The 19,354-nt window shown below is 44.5% G+C and overlaps 10 protein-coding genes across 10 annotated transcripts; 6 read left to right on the plus strand and 4 right to left on the minus strand.

Moving 5' to 3' along the window:
* The first annotated feature begins 73 nt into the window (after positions 1-73).
* Tti1 (Telo2 interacting protein 1) lies at positions 74-3,614 on the plus strand. The gene is made up of 4 exons (XM_017249530.3): positions 74-353; positions 410-908; positions 964-2,070; positions 2,124-3,614. Exons 1-4 carry the CDS (start codon positions 169-171, stop codon positions 3,579-3,581), a joined length of 3,249 nt encoding a protein of 1,082 aa, XP_017105019.2. The 5' UTR covers positions 74-168; the 3' UTR covers positions 3,582-3,614.
* PpD3 (protein phosphatase D3) lies at positions 3,601-6,739 on the minus strand. The gene is made up of 8 exons (XM_017249531.3): positions 6,427-6,739; positions 5,946-6,187; positions 5,737-5,887; positions 5,480-5,601; positions 5,148-5,418; positions 4,648-5,098; positions 4,510-4,591; positions 3,601-4,442 (listed from the first exon to the last, which is right to left on the minus strand). The coding sequence occupies exons 1-8, from the start codon at positions 6,611-6,613 to the stop codon at positions 4,383-4,385; spliced, it is 1,566 nt and encodes a 521-aa protein (XP_017105020.1). The 5' UTR covers positions 6,614-6,739; the 3' UTR covers positions 3,601-4,382.
* A 385-nt stretch (positions 6,740-7,124) lies between these two features.
* LOC108130747 (uncharacterized) lies at positions 7,125-8,465 on the plus strand. The gene is made up of 2 exons (XM_017249328.3): positions 7,125-7,606; positions 7,663-8,465. Exons 1-2 carry the CDS (start codon positions 7,388-7,390, stop codon positions 8,203-8,205), a joined length of 762 nt encoding a protein of 253 aa, XP_017104817.2. The 5' UTR covers positions 7,125-7,387; the 3' UTR covers positions 8,206-8,465.
* A 229-nt stretch (positions 8,466-8,694) lies between these two features.
* LOC108130745 (CLIP domain-containing serine protease B9) lies at positions 8,695-12,139 on the plus strand. Its single transcript, XM_017249325.3, has 6 exons — positions 8,695-8,877; positions 9,558-10,364; positions 10,978-11,080; positions 11,137-11,267; positions 11,324-11,431; positions 11,550-12,139. Exons 1-6 carry the CDS (start codon positions 8,826-8,828, stop codon positions 11,909-11,911), a joined length of 1,563 nt encoding a protein of 520 aa, XP_017104814.2. The 5' UTR covers positions 8,695-8,825; the 3' UTR covers positions 11,912-12,139.
* LOC108130746 (keratin, ultra high-sulfur matrix protein) lies at positions 10,383-11,489 on the minus strand. The gene is made up of 2 exons (XM_017249327.3): positions 11,348-11,489; positions 10,383-10,932 (listed from the first exon to the last, which is right to left on the minus strand). Exon 2 carries the CDS (start codon positions 10,914-10,916, stop codon positions 10,506-10,508), a length of 411 nt encoding a protein of 136 aa, XP_017104816.2. The 5' UTR covers positions 10,917-10,932; positions 11,348-11,489; the 3' UTR covers positions 10,383-10,505.
* Positions 12,140-12,894: 755 nt separating the features above from the next.
* On the plus strand, positions 12,895-14,644 carry ea (easter). Its single transcript, XM_017249438.3, has 3 exons — positions 12,895-13,171; positions 13,385-13,771; positions 13,850-14,644. The coding sequence occupies exons 1-3, from the start codon at positions 13,111-13,113 to the stop codon at positions 14,578-14,580; spliced, it is 1,179 nt and encodes a 392-aa protein (XP_017104927.2). The 5' UTR covers positions 12,895-13,110; the 3' UTR covers positions 14,581-14,644.
* A 63-nt stretch (positions 14,645-14,707) lies between these two features.
* Positions 14,708-15,611, plus strand: mRpL9 (mitochondrial ribosomal protein L9). The gene is made up of 2 exons (XM_017249444.3): positions 14,708-14,850; positions 14,907-15,611. The coding sequence occupies exons 1-2, from the start codon at positions 14,779-14,781 to the stop codon at positions 15,591-15,593; spliced, it is 759 nt and encodes a 252-aa protein (XP_017104933.1). The 5' UTR covers positions 14,708-14,778; the 3' UTR covers positions 15,594-15,611.
* Positions 15,612-15,614: 3 nt separating this feature from the next.
* Positions 15,615-17,178, minus strand: Fkbp39 (FK506-binding protein 39kD). The gene is made up of 3 exons (XM_017249441.3): positions 17,027-17,178; positions 16,639-16,851; positions 15,615-16,579 (listed from the first exon to the last, which is right to left on the minus strand). The coding sequence occupies exons 1-3, from the start codon at positions 17,040-17,042 to the stop codon at positions 15,738-15,740; spliced, it is 1,071 nt and encodes a 356-aa protein (XP_017104930.2). The 5' UTR covers positions 17,043-17,178; the 3' UTR covers positions 15,615-15,737.
* Positions 17,179-17,464: 286 nt separating this feature from the next.
* Positions 17,465-17,907, plus strand: LOC108130812 (uncharacterized). Its single transcript, XM_017249445.3, has 2 exons — positions 17,465-17,710; positions 17,765-17,907. Exons 1-2 carry the CDS (start codon positions 17,558-17,560, stop codon positions 17,828-17,830), a joined length of 219 nt encoding a protein of 72 aa, XP_017104934.1. The 5' UTR covers positions 17,465-17,557; the 3' UTR covers positions 17,831-17,907.
* Positions 17,839-19,313, minus strand: LOC108130810 (uncharacterized). The gene is made up of 3 exons (XM_017249443.3): positions 19,033-19,313; positions 18,440-18,974; positions 17,839-18,382 (listed from the first exon to the last, which is right to left on the minus strand). Exons 1-3 carry the CDS (start codon positions 19,224-19,226, stop codon positions 18,056-18,058), a joined length of 1,056 nt encoding a protein of 351 aa, XP_017104932.2. The 5' UTR covers positions 19,227-19,313; the 3' UTR covers positions 17,839-18,055.
* Between the last annotated feature and the right edge of the window lie 41 nt (positions 19,314-19,354).

Here is a 19,354-nt window from a genome sequence, read left to right on the forward strand (position 1 = left end):
TGGCTGGTGTGGCGCGAAATAGAAATGCAATCGAATCTCTCGATTCCGATTGTGGGTGGGATTTTTGCGCGTTATCGGATAACAGCCGAGCAGCTGTTGGTTTAAAATTCGCTCCTTTGCCGGTTTCATTGTTTTGAAGAATTCAGCTACTGGGTTCTGGCTGCCAGAATGATGCACTTGGAGTGGTACGTCACGCGGATTAAGCCCGCCATCGAAGCCTTCCTGAAGGCGCCCAGCAAAGACACGCTTTCCCTGGTGGAGCGTGAAATTGAGGGATTCAACTTTGGAGAAATGCGCATTTATCAAGTGCAAACCTTGGTGCCGCTGGTGCTCAAATTGGACGAGCTTTCGGGGTAAGTGGTTGTCTATGTTGTTGGTTCCATAATTTCTATAAAACACCTATTTTTAGGGAGAATCAAGAACTTCGCACTAGTTTGATGAACTGCCTTAGCACCATTGTGTCCCGCGCCTATCTGGCCGATGCAAAGGGCTTGCGGTCCATACTGGTGGTGGTGATGAAGCAGATTGTAGACTCAAAGTCGGCAACCATGCGACCAGATCTCTCAGAGGAAATAAAGCTGGCAGCAGTCGTATGTATATTCGAGGCACTGCGTCGCTCCACAAGCGATGTTCTGGAAACGTTCTACTCTAAGGAAACTGCGATGATAATTGGACAGATCCTGATTACGCTGTTGAAGATCATTGAGCATGAGAAGTACCGCAAACTTGTACAGTCCGCTTTGAAGTGTTTGATGGTTGTTTTCTACGTCCACGATGAATCCGACACCATGGACGTGGTATTGCGCAGTCAGGTGGCTAACACGATATTCATTTTCCTACCCAAAGTCCTCATTGTGTTATTTAAAACATCCATAAAGGATGATAAAGTCGGTGAAACCATAAAATCAGTAAGTAAAGATTAAGAATTTTTAAGATGTCCTATTAATACGATATTTTAATTAGATGTCAATTCAAGCCCTGGGTCGCATCATCTGCATTATGTTTGAGGAAACTACCGAGGAATTTATGAAACTGCGATACAATATAGATGCGTTCCGTATTCTTTTTAACAGCTCTACGGAAAATTCGGAGCAAAAAAGCGAGTTTAAATACTTTACCAATAAAAAAGCCAGTGCTGAAGAAAATGAGGAGCGGCTTCATGAAATGCAGTCCGAGCTACGCTCCCTCCAATGGATCGGGGCAACATCGCGTCGTTTGCGACCCATCTTCGTCGAGACAAGTATCCTGAGGGCACATCCCTCACTTAAGATAAGAGAGTCCTATGCCGCAATGTGTTGCCTTCTCCTCTCGCACTGCGTCCATAACTTACGCGAAAACTTTGTACACATACTTGAGAGTGTAATGGCTTTGTCGGAGGACGAAAACGAGCATATAGCCCAACGATGTAGAAATTCGTTGATTCAGTTACAACAGCAACCAAACAGTCAAGGAATTTTTGACGAGAATGCGGAAATGTTATTAGATGTGCATCTCAACAAATGGCCTCGTATTTTACACCGTTGCGAGGACAATGAGCAGTACGCTGAGTTGCTATTTTTCAAAGGATTCCTGCAAAATGTCCAATCTGAGAAACTTCAACTACTGCTTTTAGTGCCAAAGAACCTAGAAATGTTCGTCAATTGTCTGCTAATGGCTTTTGATTTGCGAACTTCGCGGGATCTTCTCAACGAGGAATACTCCCTTCGTCAAATTCGGACGGGGAATTCAAAGGAACTGCAAACTGAGTTGTCGAAGTTGCAATGGCGACAGTTTAAGTATCTAACATCAAAGCGAACTGTGGATATTCTATACGATATAGCAGCTTTACTAGGCGCAGATACCACTATAAACCGAGTTATCTTCGACTACTGTCAGGAGCAGATTCAGCAGCGATCGGCCGCCATGAAAGAGTCGGTGTTGCTGCTAACGTTAATGATAACAATGCCGGGCAAGAAATCTAGGGAAAGTCGGTTTATGCTCGCCCAACTTTTTTTGGACCAGTTACTTCGGGAAGAGCATTGGAACCTATCTTTGAAACCCGATGCCTCCTGGCGTTTGAAAGTGGAAAAGGTCAGTTTCTCTTTTAATTTTGCAGAATCCATTTAAATAACTTGTTTACGCAGCCAACTAACTGGTTTAAGGACTATACTCCGGGCCTGTACTCATCAGCTGTTGAAATTCGCACCCAGGATTGCGATTCGGACGACGAGGAGTTGACAGAGGTTGTCAGTAGTCGCGTAAACATTGCGGATGCCCAGTTCAATGTTTTGCACACGTGCCTGGTACTTGACGCAATCGGACATTGTGCCAAGTTCATTGGCGACACCTTCGACCGATACATATTTCAGAGCCTGCATAAAGTTCTCCTAAAAGTATCCAGCAGCAACACAATTGTGTACCAAGCGGCTAGTTTCGCATTCGTGTCAATGCAGCTGGCTCTGAAATACGCGGAGCCATCGCATTTCATTGAGTGTTCTACGGATTATATAACCTTTCATTTGAATTCGTTACTAAAAAAGTCACCCGAGAGCCCGGCCGCCGTGGATATTCTCACCGTGGTACTTCAGTACAGCACAAGGGGCAATGTGCCGCATTTGGATAGTATATTCCAGACGATACGGGAGGAGTGTTCAAAGCGGCACCAAACATCCAATGTGCACTCCTATCTGCGCGTTTTCAATGCATTCCTCAAACACATCACCACCTGGCAGTATGACACCATGGCACAGTTGAATTCAGAGCACGACATGCAAGTGGACGAGGATAAGGGTGTTCTTGACACCTGGATGAGCTCACTCCAGAAGCCGCGTTTGTTGGATGATCTTAATGGGGACGAAAACATGACAGAGGTACCACACCAAAATGAAGAGGACGCCGAGGAAGGGGAAGCCGAAATCGAACCCGCGAAGCCTACTTTACCAAGACACATTGAAATGGTAAAGGATATTCTGGGTCAGGTCATAAAGTTTATATCTACCGATGACCAAGCTCAGCAGATCGCCGCGCTGGAGTGCTTCGCCAGCGGTGTACCTCTACTAGCGGATTATGATAACGAACTCTTACCACTGGTGCACCTTGTTTGGCAACCGCTGGTGGAAAAATTCCGTCAAAAGGATGCCCTGGTGCTCAACCGCTGTTTCACTTTGTTGCATCTCCTCGGAGTTCACTCAAAGGAGTTCATATTTAAGAGAAGTCTCACCGATGTGATACCCCAGCTGAAGCAGTTCCTCCAGGTGGCCGCTAAGCACAGTAAAATGGAAACCTCACTGGCCAAAACCCAAGAATATAAATTACAAGTAAAGTTGCTCCAGAGCCTGTCAGATTTTATAATAAGTCTTCAAATAGACGGAAAACAGTTTCACGAGCTATTATCCACCATAGTGCTCTACCTGTCGCAGGAACAGCCGCAAGAGTTGCAGGCGCTAGCCAAGGATTGCATACTCCACTTAGTGTCCTACAATGGACCCTTCCTTTATGTGACGTTACTTCAAAGGGCACACCTTAAGGATTATAAGAATAGTGTTAGCCAGATCCTCGGGGTCATGGGCTTCAGCTTAGCTAAAGGGGGTGACCTCGATTAATAATAAAGAACCGACCACGTTTATTTTTCACAATTGCTCTATTCTGATTTCTGTTCACTCAATTAACATTACATAGACTAATGCTAGGTGTCTTTTACTGCATTTCGGATGCTTTGTTTGGTTACATACTGGTTACGTTATGCAAGAGGCGTACGTAGGAGTTAATTTTAGGAATAAAAAAAATCGAGTTATTATCATTGAGGTATCTAACTTGAATAGTTTTATTAAAATGACTTTGTTTAATATATAAATAAGGCAAGGTTGAACAAAACTGATTTATACACAAATGAAGCGATTGGAACAAACAAAACCGAAGTAGATTTATATATATATGTACTCGTATATTGAATTTTGGTAGCCATAACTAAATGCTATGCATAAACAAACATTTTCTTTCAATTTTCACTTTCAAGTGGAACCGCAGATGCTTGGCACCGATAAAACTTAGCATCCGACTTCTAAAGCCACTATACACTATAACATTTTTCTTTCTGTATCAAATATAGCTGAATTTTTAAAATGATTGCTGTTCGGTAATTTGTGTTCTAGATTCTGTCCACGCCTTTCTCACCGTCCTTCGCCTTATTGACTCGCAATACTCGTACTTAAGTAGTGAAGCAGCTCGCAGCAGCAGTGTGCATAAAGTCTATTGAGCATCTCCGAGTTCTTAGCTTTCCCTTTGATCGTTTCATGTTGCTCTGCGGTTGTGGATTTTGAAGCTGTTCATTAATTGGTGTGTTTTTGTGTGGTTGTGAGTGTGGAGGAGTGTGTGTTTAGCTACTCAATTTTCTTGGAAAATGACTACGCCAGCCAGTTCATTAAGCTATTGGCATAGGCCATCGGCTTGACATCGGGATGTGGCTAAAATATGATTAGTAGTTTAGTTTAAGATTTTTACAATAAAGTTCAACTCTACTTTGATACATACCACAGCCTCAAACGATTTGTAGTTTGGTTTCAAATTGTTACCCGTGATGGTAATAAATGCGCCCATATTGCCCATAGTATCACTGTAAAAGATGGTCAATTAATATTCTGTTAATACTTGCTAACGCTGGGACCTTACCAATAGTTCGGGGCTGAGAAGACCGTTATGCATTGACCATTGTGTGCCTCTTCGTAACCCATATCCTTGACCTCGTGACTTCTGATGATGTAATCCAGGTTGTTGTTCTTACAGAACGCCTCGGTCACATCGGGACCGAACTGAATGCCCACGCCTCGCTTTGACGGACCTCGGCCCATCCAGAGCTGTGGATCCGACCACAGAAGTTCGCACATGAGACCTTCCTCTGGAGGCTGACAGTTTCGCTCAATACGACGTATGTTGTCCAGAGTCACATTGTCTGAGGAAAAGAGTCCGCCGTGCATAACTAATATTTTCTGATTTATGCAGTGGCAGAGCGGCAGCCAGTTGAACACCTGCGTGAATATGTCTGCCATGGTGCTGGTGTACTTAGCAGTAACTTCTCCAGTAAATCCGTACATTTGGTTCATGTTGATACTTTCGTGGTTGCCTAAAATTTAAATGTTAGAAGCCTAAAGGAATAAAGCGAATATACTAACCTCGTGACAAGAAGAAGTGATTTGGATACAGAAGCTTGAAGCCAAACAACGTGAATATGCATTCTACGGAGAAGGAGCCCCTGTCGACGAAATCTCCGTTGAAAAGGTAGGGGTTCTTCTCGGAAGGCAGCCCATTTATCTCAAAAATGTTCATCAAATCATAAAATTGGCCGTGAATATCGCCACAAATAGTAAACTTCTCTTCATCTGGAACCGTGATATCTACAAGCGAGGGCTGGGAGCGCATGTACGTATCAATCTCGCACAGTATCTGTAAATTATGCGATATAAACATAATTAAAATATTTTCTTACGTGGAATTATAAACTCACTTTATAAGCAAATTTGCGATGCAATCGTTTTTGACCCTTATAGTGCTCCATCAAGTCCTTCATAAACTGAAGCGTAACCTTGCCGTCCTCAAGTTGCGGTCCCTTATAGTCATCCTCAATAGCTGTAATATAGGATAAGTAAAAGTTCTTACTTTAAAATCGATGATCAATGTAGGATTCATAGCATTTAAAAAAAGAATATCTAAATAATCGTATAGGTTTTTGCATTAAGAAAGGCCTTAGTTTAGTTTACCCACTTATGTTCTCCATGTCCCTGTACATCTCTGAGAGCGTCTTCTCCGGCTTGTCGACTGCAATTGCCCGCTCGAAGGCACGCATTTTTACGATTTTGCTGCACTCGGTGAACTTCAGCTTAGCGTCCTTGTCGTTGGGCCTGCACTTTGCCACCTGTAAATACAGTACATTCTCTTCAATATTATGAGTAATCTTCGATAAGTTTACTTACGAATTCAAAGTCGCAGAGAGCCTGCTTGAACTTTCCCAGGGACATGTGCGCAGCCGCCCTACGGTAGTAGCCCTTCAGGTAGCTAGGATCAGCCTTCACTGCTGAAATTCCATCCTGTAGAGCATATCCAAAGCTTTCCTGGCGCAGATGGGCCAGCGATCGGTTGGCGTAATATATCGCGCTGGTAGGCTGCAGTTCTATGGCTTTGGTGTACATGTCGATAGCTTTCGTAAATTCCTTGGCTGTGCAGAGGAGTAGAGACAAGACGGCTCATTAATAATACTAATTATACCCACATGATCCCCCGGAGTCGTAGACCTGTAAATTATCACCCAGTGATAGTTTCAGTCTCTCACTCTGTTTTAAGGTTATGTTGAAAGGGGCACTCCGACCCCAAATCCTCTAAATGGGTATTAAATAGCACTTCACTCCTAGCAAATAAACAAAAGGAGCAAGGGATGCCATTGGGGCACTTGCTTACTTTTTAGTAAATCGTTTCCCTGGTTCTTGTACTGCTCGGCCGCGGCAAAATCCTGATCAGACTTTTGACTGGCATTTGTGGCGGCCTCTGACTCCTTGGGACCTGTAATTTCCGCGCTGGCCACTCCCTGCTGCTCCGGCTGGCCCTCTCCTGCCTTTTGCTGTATTTCTAGCACGGACGAAGACATCTTTGTTCTAATAAATGATTTTCTTAAAGTTATTTACTGTCTGAAAATGTTCCAGAGTTGGCAAACGACCAATTTTATAGGCAGTGTTACTCAACACACTGTTTATCTTATCGAATTGCGAGGGAAACTTAAAATAGGTGTCTCTAACCTGACAAAAATTAAATAAAGGATAACGTTTTTAAAAAGCTTATAATAAACATACAATTTAATCTCGGTGGTTTAAGAGAATAGTGAAAATCGATAAGAGGAAACCCCACTATATCGATAGCACAGCCCTTAAGGGGTGTCCAAACTCACATTTATATATTTTACACATATTCTCAAACTAAATAATTTAAAGAAAAGATAGTACATATAACGAGACAAGTAATTCCAAGTTCCAAGTAATTAATTGTTATATATAAGAAATTCTGTATACATAATTCTGTCTTTCTCCAAGTGGGGCAACTTTACAATAAAATTTGCATTATCCTTGAGCTTAAGTTCTTGAGGTTTTTCTATCGATAACCGGCTTGGGTTATATCGGTGATCAGCTGCTCACAAAGCTGAGCTGTAAGAAAGGTAGATTTGGAAACGGGTTTTGCCGCTGATACAGAAACTTTGAAGCATTCGGGAGCAATTTAGCCAGCAGTCTGGAGTAGCACCCGCGTCTAAGCAAACGGATTTCTGCCAGCGCATCGCAGAAGCAGCAGACTTACGAAAGGGAAGTGCGGGGGCGTCTAGTCTCAGTCGTGGGAAAAACAGCAGCATAAATAAACGCCAAAAGCCAGCAAAATGTCCATGGGAAATCTATCAATCGACGGAGAATTCCGATACATTATACAGTGGTTCAACGAGTGGAGTGAACTGCAACGGGACGATTTTGTCTACGTTTTAGTGGAGTACTTGACGGGCGGAGCCACAGGCGGAGGAGGTGTTTATGTGAATGGTATGGTGAATGCGCTGAGTAACGCGGGCGTGCAGGACAAGCCCATGAGCCTGTTCCAGTGTCGTGTAAGTGGGGGAAAGTTTGGTCTCGAATTTCTCATCTAACGGTTCATTGTCTGCAGATTAAGCTGTTCCGTGAATGGAGCCCCAAATGGCCGATCGAGTTCAAATGCAAGCTGCAGGAAAAGATTAGCGAGATCGACGCCAAGGTGGGGGAAAAGATCATCAATGAGCTGAGGGGGCCCCATGGCGTGCACAATGGCGATGTTGCTGTGCATTTAAATGCAAATGGAACGAGTGATGGAGGCGGGGAATTTGAACTAGAGCAAGACAAGGCGGCAGAGGTTGCTGTAGTCACAGCAGATCAACCTCCAGAAGCAGAGACCAATGCAGCACCTCCCGAAGCAGAAGCGGACAATGACAATCGCTTAGCGGCGGTACTTCGCCAAGAAACGCCCGTCGATGACGAAGATGGAGAGGAACCAAGAGAAGACTCCGCAGAAGTAAATGGCCATTATCCAGCCGGTGCAGTGACAACGATTGCCGTGAATACGTCTCCATCTCCACCGCCATCCCCCACTCCAGCGATCGTCGAACCTGTAGAACAGGTCGAGAATAGCGTTACCGTCACCGTGGCCTCTGCCCAGGTTTCCCCGGTGGCTTAGATCTTCAACAGCACGGCCAGAAACCAGAATAATCAGATTGACTATGAAAGACTTAATGAGTAGTTAATTATTTTAGTTGTACGTCATCAGCAGCTCTACATTCCATATATATATATCATATATACTCTATGCATTTCTAGTTATGTAAGCACAAAACCCAAGACTTTGTTCACCCTCCCCGGCCTTCAGCCCACTATATGTATTTGTAAGAGTATCTCAACTGTAAAGTAAGCGTCAATAAAAAATACGAAGATTCCTCACTTTATCCACTATCCTGCCAATCTTGTTGCCATTTGCCAACGCATCTTTATCGTCGGCTTGCCTAACTAGCTCTGCCGCGAAACATGTTCTGGTTTGGCTTCTAGTCGGTTACTCTGCCAGCCGGCTATGTCGTTGCTCTTCGAACTGCGACTGCTCTTTTGCCCAACATGATAATTGGTTTTTCGTGCTCTCTTTCGATTTTGTTTCGTTGCCGTTGAAATCGAAATCTCAATCAGGCCCTGGAAGTGGAAGTAAGATATGCATGCTGCTGCGGAGATTGAACCAATTTATTTCAATTTCGCACTTCAACGAGCCACGTAGTGTGCGCGGTTCAAATCAGCTAAATTCAAACGACCGAAATGCGAAAGCAAAGCTTCATCAGTTGGTTTTACTGTATCCTGTTCCTCGGAGGTAAGTGCCCTCTAACAAAAGACTGAAGAAACGAACTTATTAGGAAGAGGGTGTTTCCAAAGAACACCCCCGTAAGTGGGTCAAGGTTGGCGGTTACTAGGAATTCCCAGCGGCAAAGCGAAGGGCAATAAACCACGCTAGCGTTTGCGAACGTCGTTCCAAAAGTGAGTGAGTAATTGCCCAGGGCATTTCTGGTTTGCTGGCTGGCTGGCTACTGGTTCGACATTGACCTTGAAGAAATTTGTTATTTTTATACCCTTTTAAAGGGTTCTTTAATATTAATTAAATGAAAAAGATTGTGACTGAATGGTTGTGAAATGTCTTATCCTTGGCTGAGCAGATAGGAACGGTTTTAATCAGTCTTGAGTCTAGAAATGCTTTTGGAAGGGCATTGATTTAGTAATAGCTGCAAAAAATAGCAATCAATGGGGAAATAGGCTTTTTAATTTTTGTTGTTATAAATAACTTAAATTAATTGAAATATGTTGCAACACTTTCCTCACTACAAGAAGCCGTTTTGCACGAATTAACCCCAATTAACCCCCTTAAATGTGGTCAGAAATACTTTTTCAAATGTTAGGAAAGGGTGTTAAAAGTTCGAAACCAGCTCAAGATTTGACTTTTGTAGTTTTTATTATTTTTGCTTTGTCATCCAGCCAAATAGCCTGTTATCGTTTCAGCGGATCGCGGCGTTTCTGCTTGCCACTGCATACTTCTAAAAGAGTGCAGCACCTTCGTCCGGCTCCTGCTGCACCACAAGGCCGGAGACCAGTCCGCCGTGCACGCCAAAGTTCTTGCTGCCAGTTGTGGATTCCAAGGCCTTGATCCATTGGTTTGCTGTCCCTCCCCGCGAAAATCTTACCACGATGAGTCATTCCCGACCAAGGCTGGTCGCATGCTGCGATTTGCTCCACCAGATGAGCGTTGGATTTGGAGTGGCGAGAGTGATAGAAGGGGTAGGCATTCCAGCTCCAGAGAAACTTTAAGCTATCACGAGGTGGAGACAAATTTACATGACTATTGGGACTTCAAGGAAAAGCGCAACTGTCCGCCACCAGTTAAGCCAGAGTTTTTAGACCACAGGTTTGGTCCAGGCGGTCACCACTTTCACTATCAAGTGGAGCATTCTGAAGATCATTCGTCTAAGCGGCCTAATCCGCAGGATAAGCCTATTATATTTCCCGGAGATTTGCGATTCCTGCGACAGGGTAGCGATGAAGATGATCTAGAAGGTACACCACTGGCGCCATTTACCTCACCCACATTCTCGAATCTGGAAGGACCCCCTCTGGCGCCATTTACTACACCAACTCCCCGAGAAACCACAACCACAGTCATATCCCTTTTGGCGCCTCCTACACCAACTCCTAAGATTCAACAGAACCTACCCGGCTGCGGAGTTAGTGTGGTAAGCCGCTTGCTGGGCGGGGAACAAGCCGGAACAGGACAATATCCTTGGCTGGCCAGGATTGGATACCGGAATCGAAGTAAGTAAACTTCTCAGATTGATTTCAAACGCTATCTAGAATTTGGAATTTATTTAAACCGCTTCCAAATCAACTCAATACCTGTATGCTTGTGTGTGTGTTAATGATTGCTTCCTTGAGGGGTTAACTGGAAACATTAACCTAGCCTATCTCCATAGCCACTATTCCCAGCTTAACGGTTAGGAAGCAACCGACGGCAAAGAGCAACCCAGCCAGTCCAAGAGCAGCTGGTCCCCTGTTATTAGGTGGGGCATTAAAAGCGCCACCGAGCATACCAGACAGACCGCCGTCAGATCCGCTTCCGCCTCCGGCTCCTCCTTTTCCGGCTCCGCCTTCTTTGCCGCCCTTTCCGCACTTTTTGCATTTTCCACCCCCACATGGTTTCGGGCCACATGGTTTTTTCTTTGGTGGTGGAGATGCGCCTCCACGAGGAGCAGCTTGAGCGCCACTATTTCCGCCCGCTGTAGTAGGGCACGTCTGCCCAGATCCGGGAGCTGCTGATCCAGGTCCTCCCCCAGATCCGCAGCCCGATCGTGTACACGGGCAGGACATCTTCACGTCAATGGGGCTGCAAGAGTTTAATAATGATATCGTTAAACATTCATATTTTCAGCCAGTAGCAGGATCAGCTATCGTTGTTCAGGATCCCTCATATCTAGAAACTACATTGTGACCGCCGCCCATTGTGTGATTAATTTGGTCAGCGACTTGGAAATGTGAGTTTAAGCTTAAAAGAAATTGTACATTAACCCAAGCTTTTATGTAATCTCAGATCTCATGTGCGCCTGGGGGACGGAGATGCAGTTTCCCAGTTTTCCATTCAGCGAATCGTGGTGCATCCGAACTACGACCAGCCAAGATATTCTAATGATATTGCACTTTTGCACCTGAATAGTACAACAGGCAAGTTTTTCAATTCGCAATGTCCAAGGACATGGATGTAACCCCATTTAATGCAGGTGCTTTCACACCCATTTGCTTACCTTTGAACGGCTCTACCTCACTCGGCGAAGGACTTGTTGGACAAACAGGAGTTGCCGCGGGTTGGAGTACTACAAACCCCGAAAGTGAGTGTCGAAACAAGTTTAGTGCGTCAATATCTGGCCGGTTGAATTTTCAACTGACTTGTAGCATTTAGAGCACAGCCATTCAGATGAAGTAAAATTTGCTCTGATGTAACCACAGATGGAGCTAATTCGTCGTCCGCCGGAGTGCGTTTCATCAGGATACCCATCGTGAACACGACCAGTTGTGCGATGGCCTACGCGAGTCTCAGCCAGAACTTCCAGCAGCCAATAGTGATCACTCCGAGTCACCTCTGTGCCCAGGGTCAGCCCATGAACGACGTGTGCCGCGGCGACAGCGGTGGACCTTTCATGGACGATGGCAGCTCAGGTCTTTTTGGAAATGGCCTCCACACCCTAATTGGTATTGTCGCTTTTGGACCAACGCTTTGTGGGGTTAGTACAATTCCGGGGGTCTACACATTGGTCAGCAGCTTTTCCGAATGGATACTCCAGATAATCAGAGAAAGAACTGACCTATGAGCTGGCTGCTTGGGAGCTTCACCCACAATTAGCCCATCCAAAGCATTCAACGCCAAAGTCAAAAAAGTATTTTAAAAACATTTCAAAATTATTGATTTTTATAAAAGAGGAAAACCTTCACTTAATACGATAAAAATCTGTAACCTATCTCTTTAATTCTTACATGAATATAATATTCATGTAATATGTAATATTCATAGACAATATTATTATTATATTAAAATAAATATCAGGGACTGCAAATAACGATTATTTGGTTACTTTCGTTCGAAAATATCGTTAACCTATAGAATTCATAAAAACGAGATTTTTACAGTTTTCTTCATGAGGTATACATAATTTATACATTTTTAAATTTAGATTTTGATATTTTCTTCAATAAATTATCATATTTTTATCAAAAAAGAAAACTTAGAAAATAATGATCAACATAATTATAATTGATATTCTAATCCCAAGAATATATCCAATATATCAACTTATTTTTTATACAAAAATCCTAAATAATGACTATTTTTCTTAGTTATTGAATTCAATATTTAGTATTAATTGAGCATATAGTTATGTTTTATGATATTTTGATTTTATTATAAAATGTATTATGGTTCCTGCCTGGTTACTGTATGTTATATTAAATATATTATGCAGACCTGCACGTCTGCTTGAAAAAAATGTTTGTATGCTTTTTATTTCCCACAAAAGTTATTCAAATATTTCTGATTTTCGGCCTAGCTTAGAAGCTTAAATTTACAAAAATTGGCTTTTAAAGTCTTAAATATCATTCACATATCTTCGATTCATGGATATCGTGTATATTAAAAATACAAAGCAAAAATGTTCTTGTTTCTAAAAGCGCTTCTTCTGAGAAAAGCACAAAAAGCCCACGAAATAAAAAATACCCGATAATGAATATATCTGATTTATACAGAGTCCAAAGCTTTATGGTACTTAAAGCTTGAGAGCGATCTTAACGGAGCCACTACCTCATCTCCAGCTTCGGTCACTTTTCTGTTTCAGCTGAAGCTCCGCTTGGGCTTCTCTTCTTCATGGATATTCCGCATTAGCGTATTACCTTGTACATTATCGCGACGTTTATTTTGATAACTGCTTCAGTGACCAGTGACCACAAAGTACCCCAAAGTACAGCATCCCAATCACTGACGACGTCTTGACAAAGGATTAAGCTTGTGTAACTCGAAATGTTCAAGTTACCGTTTATCTACCTGTTTTTGGGAATTTTGGCGAAATCGTCGGCGGGCCGTAAGTAAATAATATCACCCAATCTGCTGGGGACGAATAGATTATTTGTTTTTGCTACGGGGCTTCACCACTTCTAACCGTACGAAAACCAGTTTTGAGACTTCTATAAATTAAAATCTATTGTAATAGATTCACCTAAAATCTATAGGTGAATGTATTCATCTATTGAAAGTGGGCTCTAAACCTTGTTTTGTAAATCGTTTCTTTGGCCAGAGTTCTACTTTCCGAATGAGGCGGCCCAGGTGCCAAACTACGGAAGGTGCATCACCCCGAACAGGGAAAGAGCCCTGTGCATTCACCTGGAGGACTGCAAATACCTGTACGGGATTCTGACCACCACACCGCTTAGGGACACTGATCGCCTCTACCTAAGCCGGAGCCAATGCGGGTACACGAATGGAAAGGTGTTGATTTGCTGCCCGGATCGCTACAGGGACACGTCGCCGGTAACCCCGGCGCCACCTAGGCCCAATATCACCACCACAAATTTGCTACCGCTTCCCGGACAGTGCGGAAACATCCTTTCAAATCGCATCTACGGTGGTGTGAAAACCAAAATTGACGAGTTTCCATGGATGGCTTTAATAGAGTATACCAAAGGTGAGTAATCCCCCAAAAGGGGAAACACTATATGGAAGCAAAGTGACCATTTATTATATTTTTTAAATAATTTTCCAGCTGAAGGAAAGAAGGGCCACCACTGCGGTGGCTCCTTGATCAGCACAAGGTATGTGGTGACAGCCTCGCATTGTGTAAATGGAAAATCTTTGCCCTCGGACTGGCGACTGACTGGTGTCCGGTTGGGCGAGTGGGACACGGCCACTAATCCGGACTGTGAGGTGGATGTCCGTGGCATGAAAGACTGTGCTCCGCCTCATTTAGACGTGCCCGTGGAGCGAACTATACCACATCCTGACTACATTCCCGGCTCTAAGAACCAGGTGAACGACATAGCCCTTTTGCGACTTGGCCAGCAAGTCGAGTACACCGATTTCGTACGACCGATTTGCCTGCCATTGGATGCCAACTTGAGAGCGGCTACATTTGATGGTATTTCCATGGATGTGGCTGGATGGGGTAAGACAGAACAGCTGTCGGCCAGTAACCTGAAGCTTAAAGCCGCTGTGGAGGGATTCCGAATGGAGGAGTGCCAGCAAGTGTATAGCAGCCAAGAGATTCTACTCGAAGAAACCCAGATGTGCGCCGGCGGAAAGGAGGGCGTGGATTCATGTCGTGGCGACTCCGGCGGTCCTCTCATTGGCCTTGACACAAACAAGGTGAACACCTACTACTTTCTGGCGGGCGTGGTTTCATTTGGCCCCACGCCGTGTGGCCTGGCAGGATGGCCAGGGGTATACACTCTGGTTGGCAAATATGTTGACTGGATTCAAAACACAATAGAGGCCTAGTTGTGCATTTTAATTTAAATGAGTTTCTGTGTAAATAAATTAAAGATATGTATGTCCCATTTAAGTATATTTTTTTAATAAACATTTACAATTCTTATTAGTTTTAAAGCAGTCCCCCCACTAAAATGTTTACATTAATCTGGCAACTCTGGCGACATATGGTGCCCAAATAGTCTGGCTACACTCATATTTGTAAAAATGTTGAAGTCCATATACGTAACTCCGTTAAATTTGCTTAAATCTGCCTCCACGGTTCAGCAGCAAGTGCGGGTAGGTATCCTTGTTTGTATAAAAAGCGACTCCCATTCATGACCGTTTTCCTGCAGACCACTTTCATTCTCAAAAGAAAGTATGACCCACCGCTACACAAAACCAACGAGAAGCCCCGCCGGATGAGGGCGAAGCACTTCATTTACGAACTAGTGGAGGACACTCTGGTCAAAAAGCGGCCCAACATGCAGGTGGTACTAAAGACATTCGTGGAGGGCGTTGGAGACAAAGGGGACGTGGTGTCCATGAAGCCGCATTTCGTTTACAATAAGCTGCTGCTGCCAGGCTTAGCAGCTTACAATACCCCGGAGAACGTGGCCAAGTACGCCAAGACGGAAGCGGAAAAGTCGGCAGTGAAACATAGCTCAGCCTATGCTCAACGGACAGTTAACATGTTAGAATCTATTGTGCTGGCGGTAGTAATGAACAAGGATGAGCCTTGGGTGCTGGAGCCTTGGCATATCAAGGCCTCTCTGCGAAAAGCCGGATTCCATTGTCGCGAAGAGTGCATAACCCTGCCTAAGGATCGCATAGAGGGTCCCGATCTAAAGAAAGAAAACAAGGATTTTTATTGCACCATTACTATTAATAAGCTGGAGCAGGCGAGGCTCAAGTGCCGGCTGCACCACTGGAGCACCGATCCCAGCGAACGATTGCCTTATGTGCTGGAGCATTGGAAAATGGAATCTGAGCCCTTGTTGAACGTGGGCTTGCCCGAGAAAAGCCCCGAGTCTACCCAATAAAGTTGATTGTTACCAAGATCATTGATTTTTGAACAGCGTAGAAAACAACGTGCATTTATTCAACATTTTATCAGTTTTTCTCAAAGGGTTGTACGATGCGGATTCTTAGAGCTACGTTTACAAGTCTATATGATGTGGGGCCGATTACTGGACAGCCTTCAGCTCCACGTCGAAGACCAGTGTTGAATTGGGTGGGATCTTCGGAGGGGCTCCGCGCGAACCGTAAGCCATATGCGGAGGGCAGGTGACGCGGCGCTTGCCACCAACCTTCATGCCGACAACACCCACGTCCCAGCCCTTGATCACCTCGCCACGACCCAATGCAAACTTGAATCCTTTGCCCTTGGCGAGGCTGTCGAAGGTCTTGTTGTTCGACTGCAGGCGACCAGTGTAGTAAACAAAGACGCGCTTTCCGGACTTAGCTTCGTCTCCTTTGCCAACCACAACATCCGATACCTTCACGCCGCCACTGACTGTGCGCTCCCCTCCAGCAGCTTGTTGGGCCTGCTTTTGATTGGGCTCCTCCTTTTTAGACTCAGGTTTGTCACCTTTTGCCTTCTGCTGCTGCTGCTTGGGCTGGTCCTTCTTGGCCACGCCGTTCTGTTCTTTGGCTGGCTTTCCCTTAGCTTTGGCGCCAGGTGAAAGTTTGGCCTGTTTTGCCTTAGGCTCCTCCACTACCTCCTCCTCCTCATCATCAGAGTCCTCCTCATCTTCGCCGCTCTCATCTTCGTCATCCTCAGAATCCTCCTCCTCTCCATTCTCAAGGAAAGACTCGTATTCTTCCATAAGCTGGCTATCATCGACATCCTCGTCTTCATCCTCATCATCCTCATCTTCCTCATCATCGTCATCTTCGTCCTCATCTTCATCGGCCTTTCCGTTTTTTTTGCTTATGCCCTTCAGCACATTCTCGATGTTGAAATCCTCGTCGTCTTCGTCCGAGTCGATATCATGCAAGTAGCCCAACAGGGAAACAGTGGCATCACCTGAAACGTGAACAAAAATTGTCATACTCCGACAATGCAAAAAAAAATGTGAGACTAACCGGTGGTCTGGAACATGATCTGATCGCCCTTGCTAAAATTCAAATCCAAAGGCACCTGGGGAATGGTTTTAGACACGGTGGCCACAATGTACTTCTGCTTCTCGGCCATAAGGTATAATTTAGCCTCATCACCTTTGTCCAGGGCCACACCCGATATATGAAACGATTTGACAATCGTCTGGGTGTATTTGCGGTTAGGCTTCATGCTAAGACCTAATTTTAAAAAGGAATTAAGAAAAAAACAAGATTTAAAATGGGAAAAATGGTGCCGCTCCACGCTGCCGGCTAAGGAAGCACGTGGCGCGAACAAAACCTTTGCGTGCGAGCTTGTTTCAACACTATATAATGCTCTAATCTAGTCCTTTTTAATTAAAATAGTAATGCTTACCCCAAAACATCGACATCTTTGCTAATTATTATTTACTTAGCACTTAAAACTTTAAACAAAAATGAAATCAATTTCCCCAGAAACGAACAGACGCCGACTGGCAGAGAGACCAAAAGACCGCGAAAACGTGCGGCAACAAAAATATCGAAACGTTGGTAACACTAACTGGCTTATGAAATCTGGTATTTTTGGTAGTGAATCCCACAATCTTTAAATATACACAATTTTTTAGTTAATTTTTATTAAATATTATTTTGCTTTATATTCAAAATTTAAAATTTTTTTAAATATAACTCGATTAGAAAATGGTTATTTCTTCGGTTTATACATTATATACATATGGCTGCACGCTAAGGCTTGCTTGCTTCGTTCCCAGTGGACTGTCGTTCACAATGGATATGTGTGTAAAGATAATACAATTTAAATCGGACCCTTAAACCCGTTCCAGACAACTGTGCGACGTTGTTCAGCACTGGATTTAAACAAGACAGCTGTTACCCGTATGTTAAATAATAATATTCAACTTTAGCAATGTCCAAGCAGCAACCCTCGTTTTTCTCCCGGAACTTGGTGGCGATTGTGATGGTGCCGTCCTTGATCGGTATCCACCTCGGCTGGAGCTACATGCAGAATAACCGGAAGCTGGTATCAGAGTCGGAGCAGATGGAGTTGCCGCCGGTTAAGGTGAGAAAAAAAAACAAATAAGTTCAGTCAAGTAGTGGAAAACGTATCTTTCAGTTTGCCAAATTCGTGTGGAACAAGGTGACGAGTATAGGAGGACCAGAAAATCCGCCTAGCAAGTGACAGCCATGTTTTCCTCTGATCTTAAGACATACAATATATTTATTGTATAGATTAATTAAAACTACATACAAACGGTATGATACATTAAATTGCAAGCCGGCCGACAAATGCCGGCCAGCCGAGAGTTTGGGGACACGGACACAATTATGTGATTCATAAAAAGACATGCACTCTTTCAACCTAAAATACTAATCCTATTGGTGTTTGCAAGTGCAGCGGCAAAGATTACTGCGTGAGTGCAGAGTTGACTGTGAGATTGTCCAACTGAGCGTTGAAGAGAACGTCACTGATCAGCTTCTCGGCGATGATCCTCTGTGTGGGGTTGATGGCGCGCAGTTTGCTCGCGACATTCACGCCAATCGCATCGTACTCATCGTCAGGCCTATGCGGGGCGCTTGGCGCTGCTGTGGTATATGCGGTTGTGCTGGCGCTACCGAAGAGCGGTTGATAATGGTCCCGCCCAATTTGAATCGTGGGAACGGTTTGCGCATGTCCATTGGCCTGTTGCAAGTGTTGCAACTGCTGCTGGTGTTGCTCCAGAGAGTTAACCGCCTGCGATAGATCTCGTTATAGAAGGGTAATACTACAAAGTTTTCAAATAGTACCCACCTGTTGTATTTCTCTCTGTGAATTCGAGTCGAGCGATGTGATTTCAAGCACTTTAACGGCGTGTCCCTGTGCCGTTATGGAGTTTTGAGCAGCTGCGTGCGCTACCAGTTGCTGATGCGCCTGAGCTGCTGCCTGTGCTGCCTCATCATGGGTGTGCTGGCTCTCATCCTTTACTAAAGCAACGCAGTCAGCAGGGGTCACTGAAATGGTGCTGATTGTAGCGCCTTGGCTACTAACTACGACAGTATTGGCGGACGCTTCCTGTTCCACGTCCGCGGACGCTGGAACTATTGTCTCCAAGTGTTGGGATTGAGCGCCAGTTTGGTTAGGCTCTTCGTCGTATTCCATAGACTCTTCATCGTCGAAGCTGATTTGGAGTTCGCGTTTTGGCTTAGAGCCCAGTTCGTGTCGCTTGGGTTTATGGTCGGCAATGAAAAGAAGTTTGTCGTAGTACCAGAGTCTCGTTTCGTAGTGGTTCTTGCTGGACGACTTGCGGAACTCCCTCCGAAATGCGGATCTCAGCGAATTTATTTTCCTAAACCAAAATTATTGTCATTATTGTCTTTTGTGTATCACTTTAACTAGAAGCTTACCTCACAACCATGGCGCGGTCCGGGTTGGGCTCCACCTCCTTAAGTTTCTCAACAAGGCGGTCATAGGATTTATTGCGCGCTCCGTGGTTACTGTAGTCGGTATGCTTTGGCTGCCATAGGCACTCCTCCTCCTGGTACTGCTCGATAAACTCCGTGAGCCAATGGCGCGAGTACGATCGCAGGTCGACGTTCATTCTGTTTTGTTTTTCAATTCTAAAATTTTCTGTTTTGTTGTCGGTGCGTCTTACGTGAAGTTGGCTGCTGCAGGGTGCAGAGTTGCCATTTTTCAAACGATAACTACAGCCACGATATCGTTATCGGT

This window comes from Drosophila bipectinata, chromosome 3R, assembly GCF_030179905.1.
Source record: "Drosophila bipectinata strain 14024-0381.07 chromosome 3R, DbipHiC1v2, whole genome shotgun sequence".
NCBI classification, from domain to species: Eukaryota; Metazoa; Arthropoda; class Insecta; order Diptera; family Drosophilidae; genus Drosophila; species Drosophila bipectinata.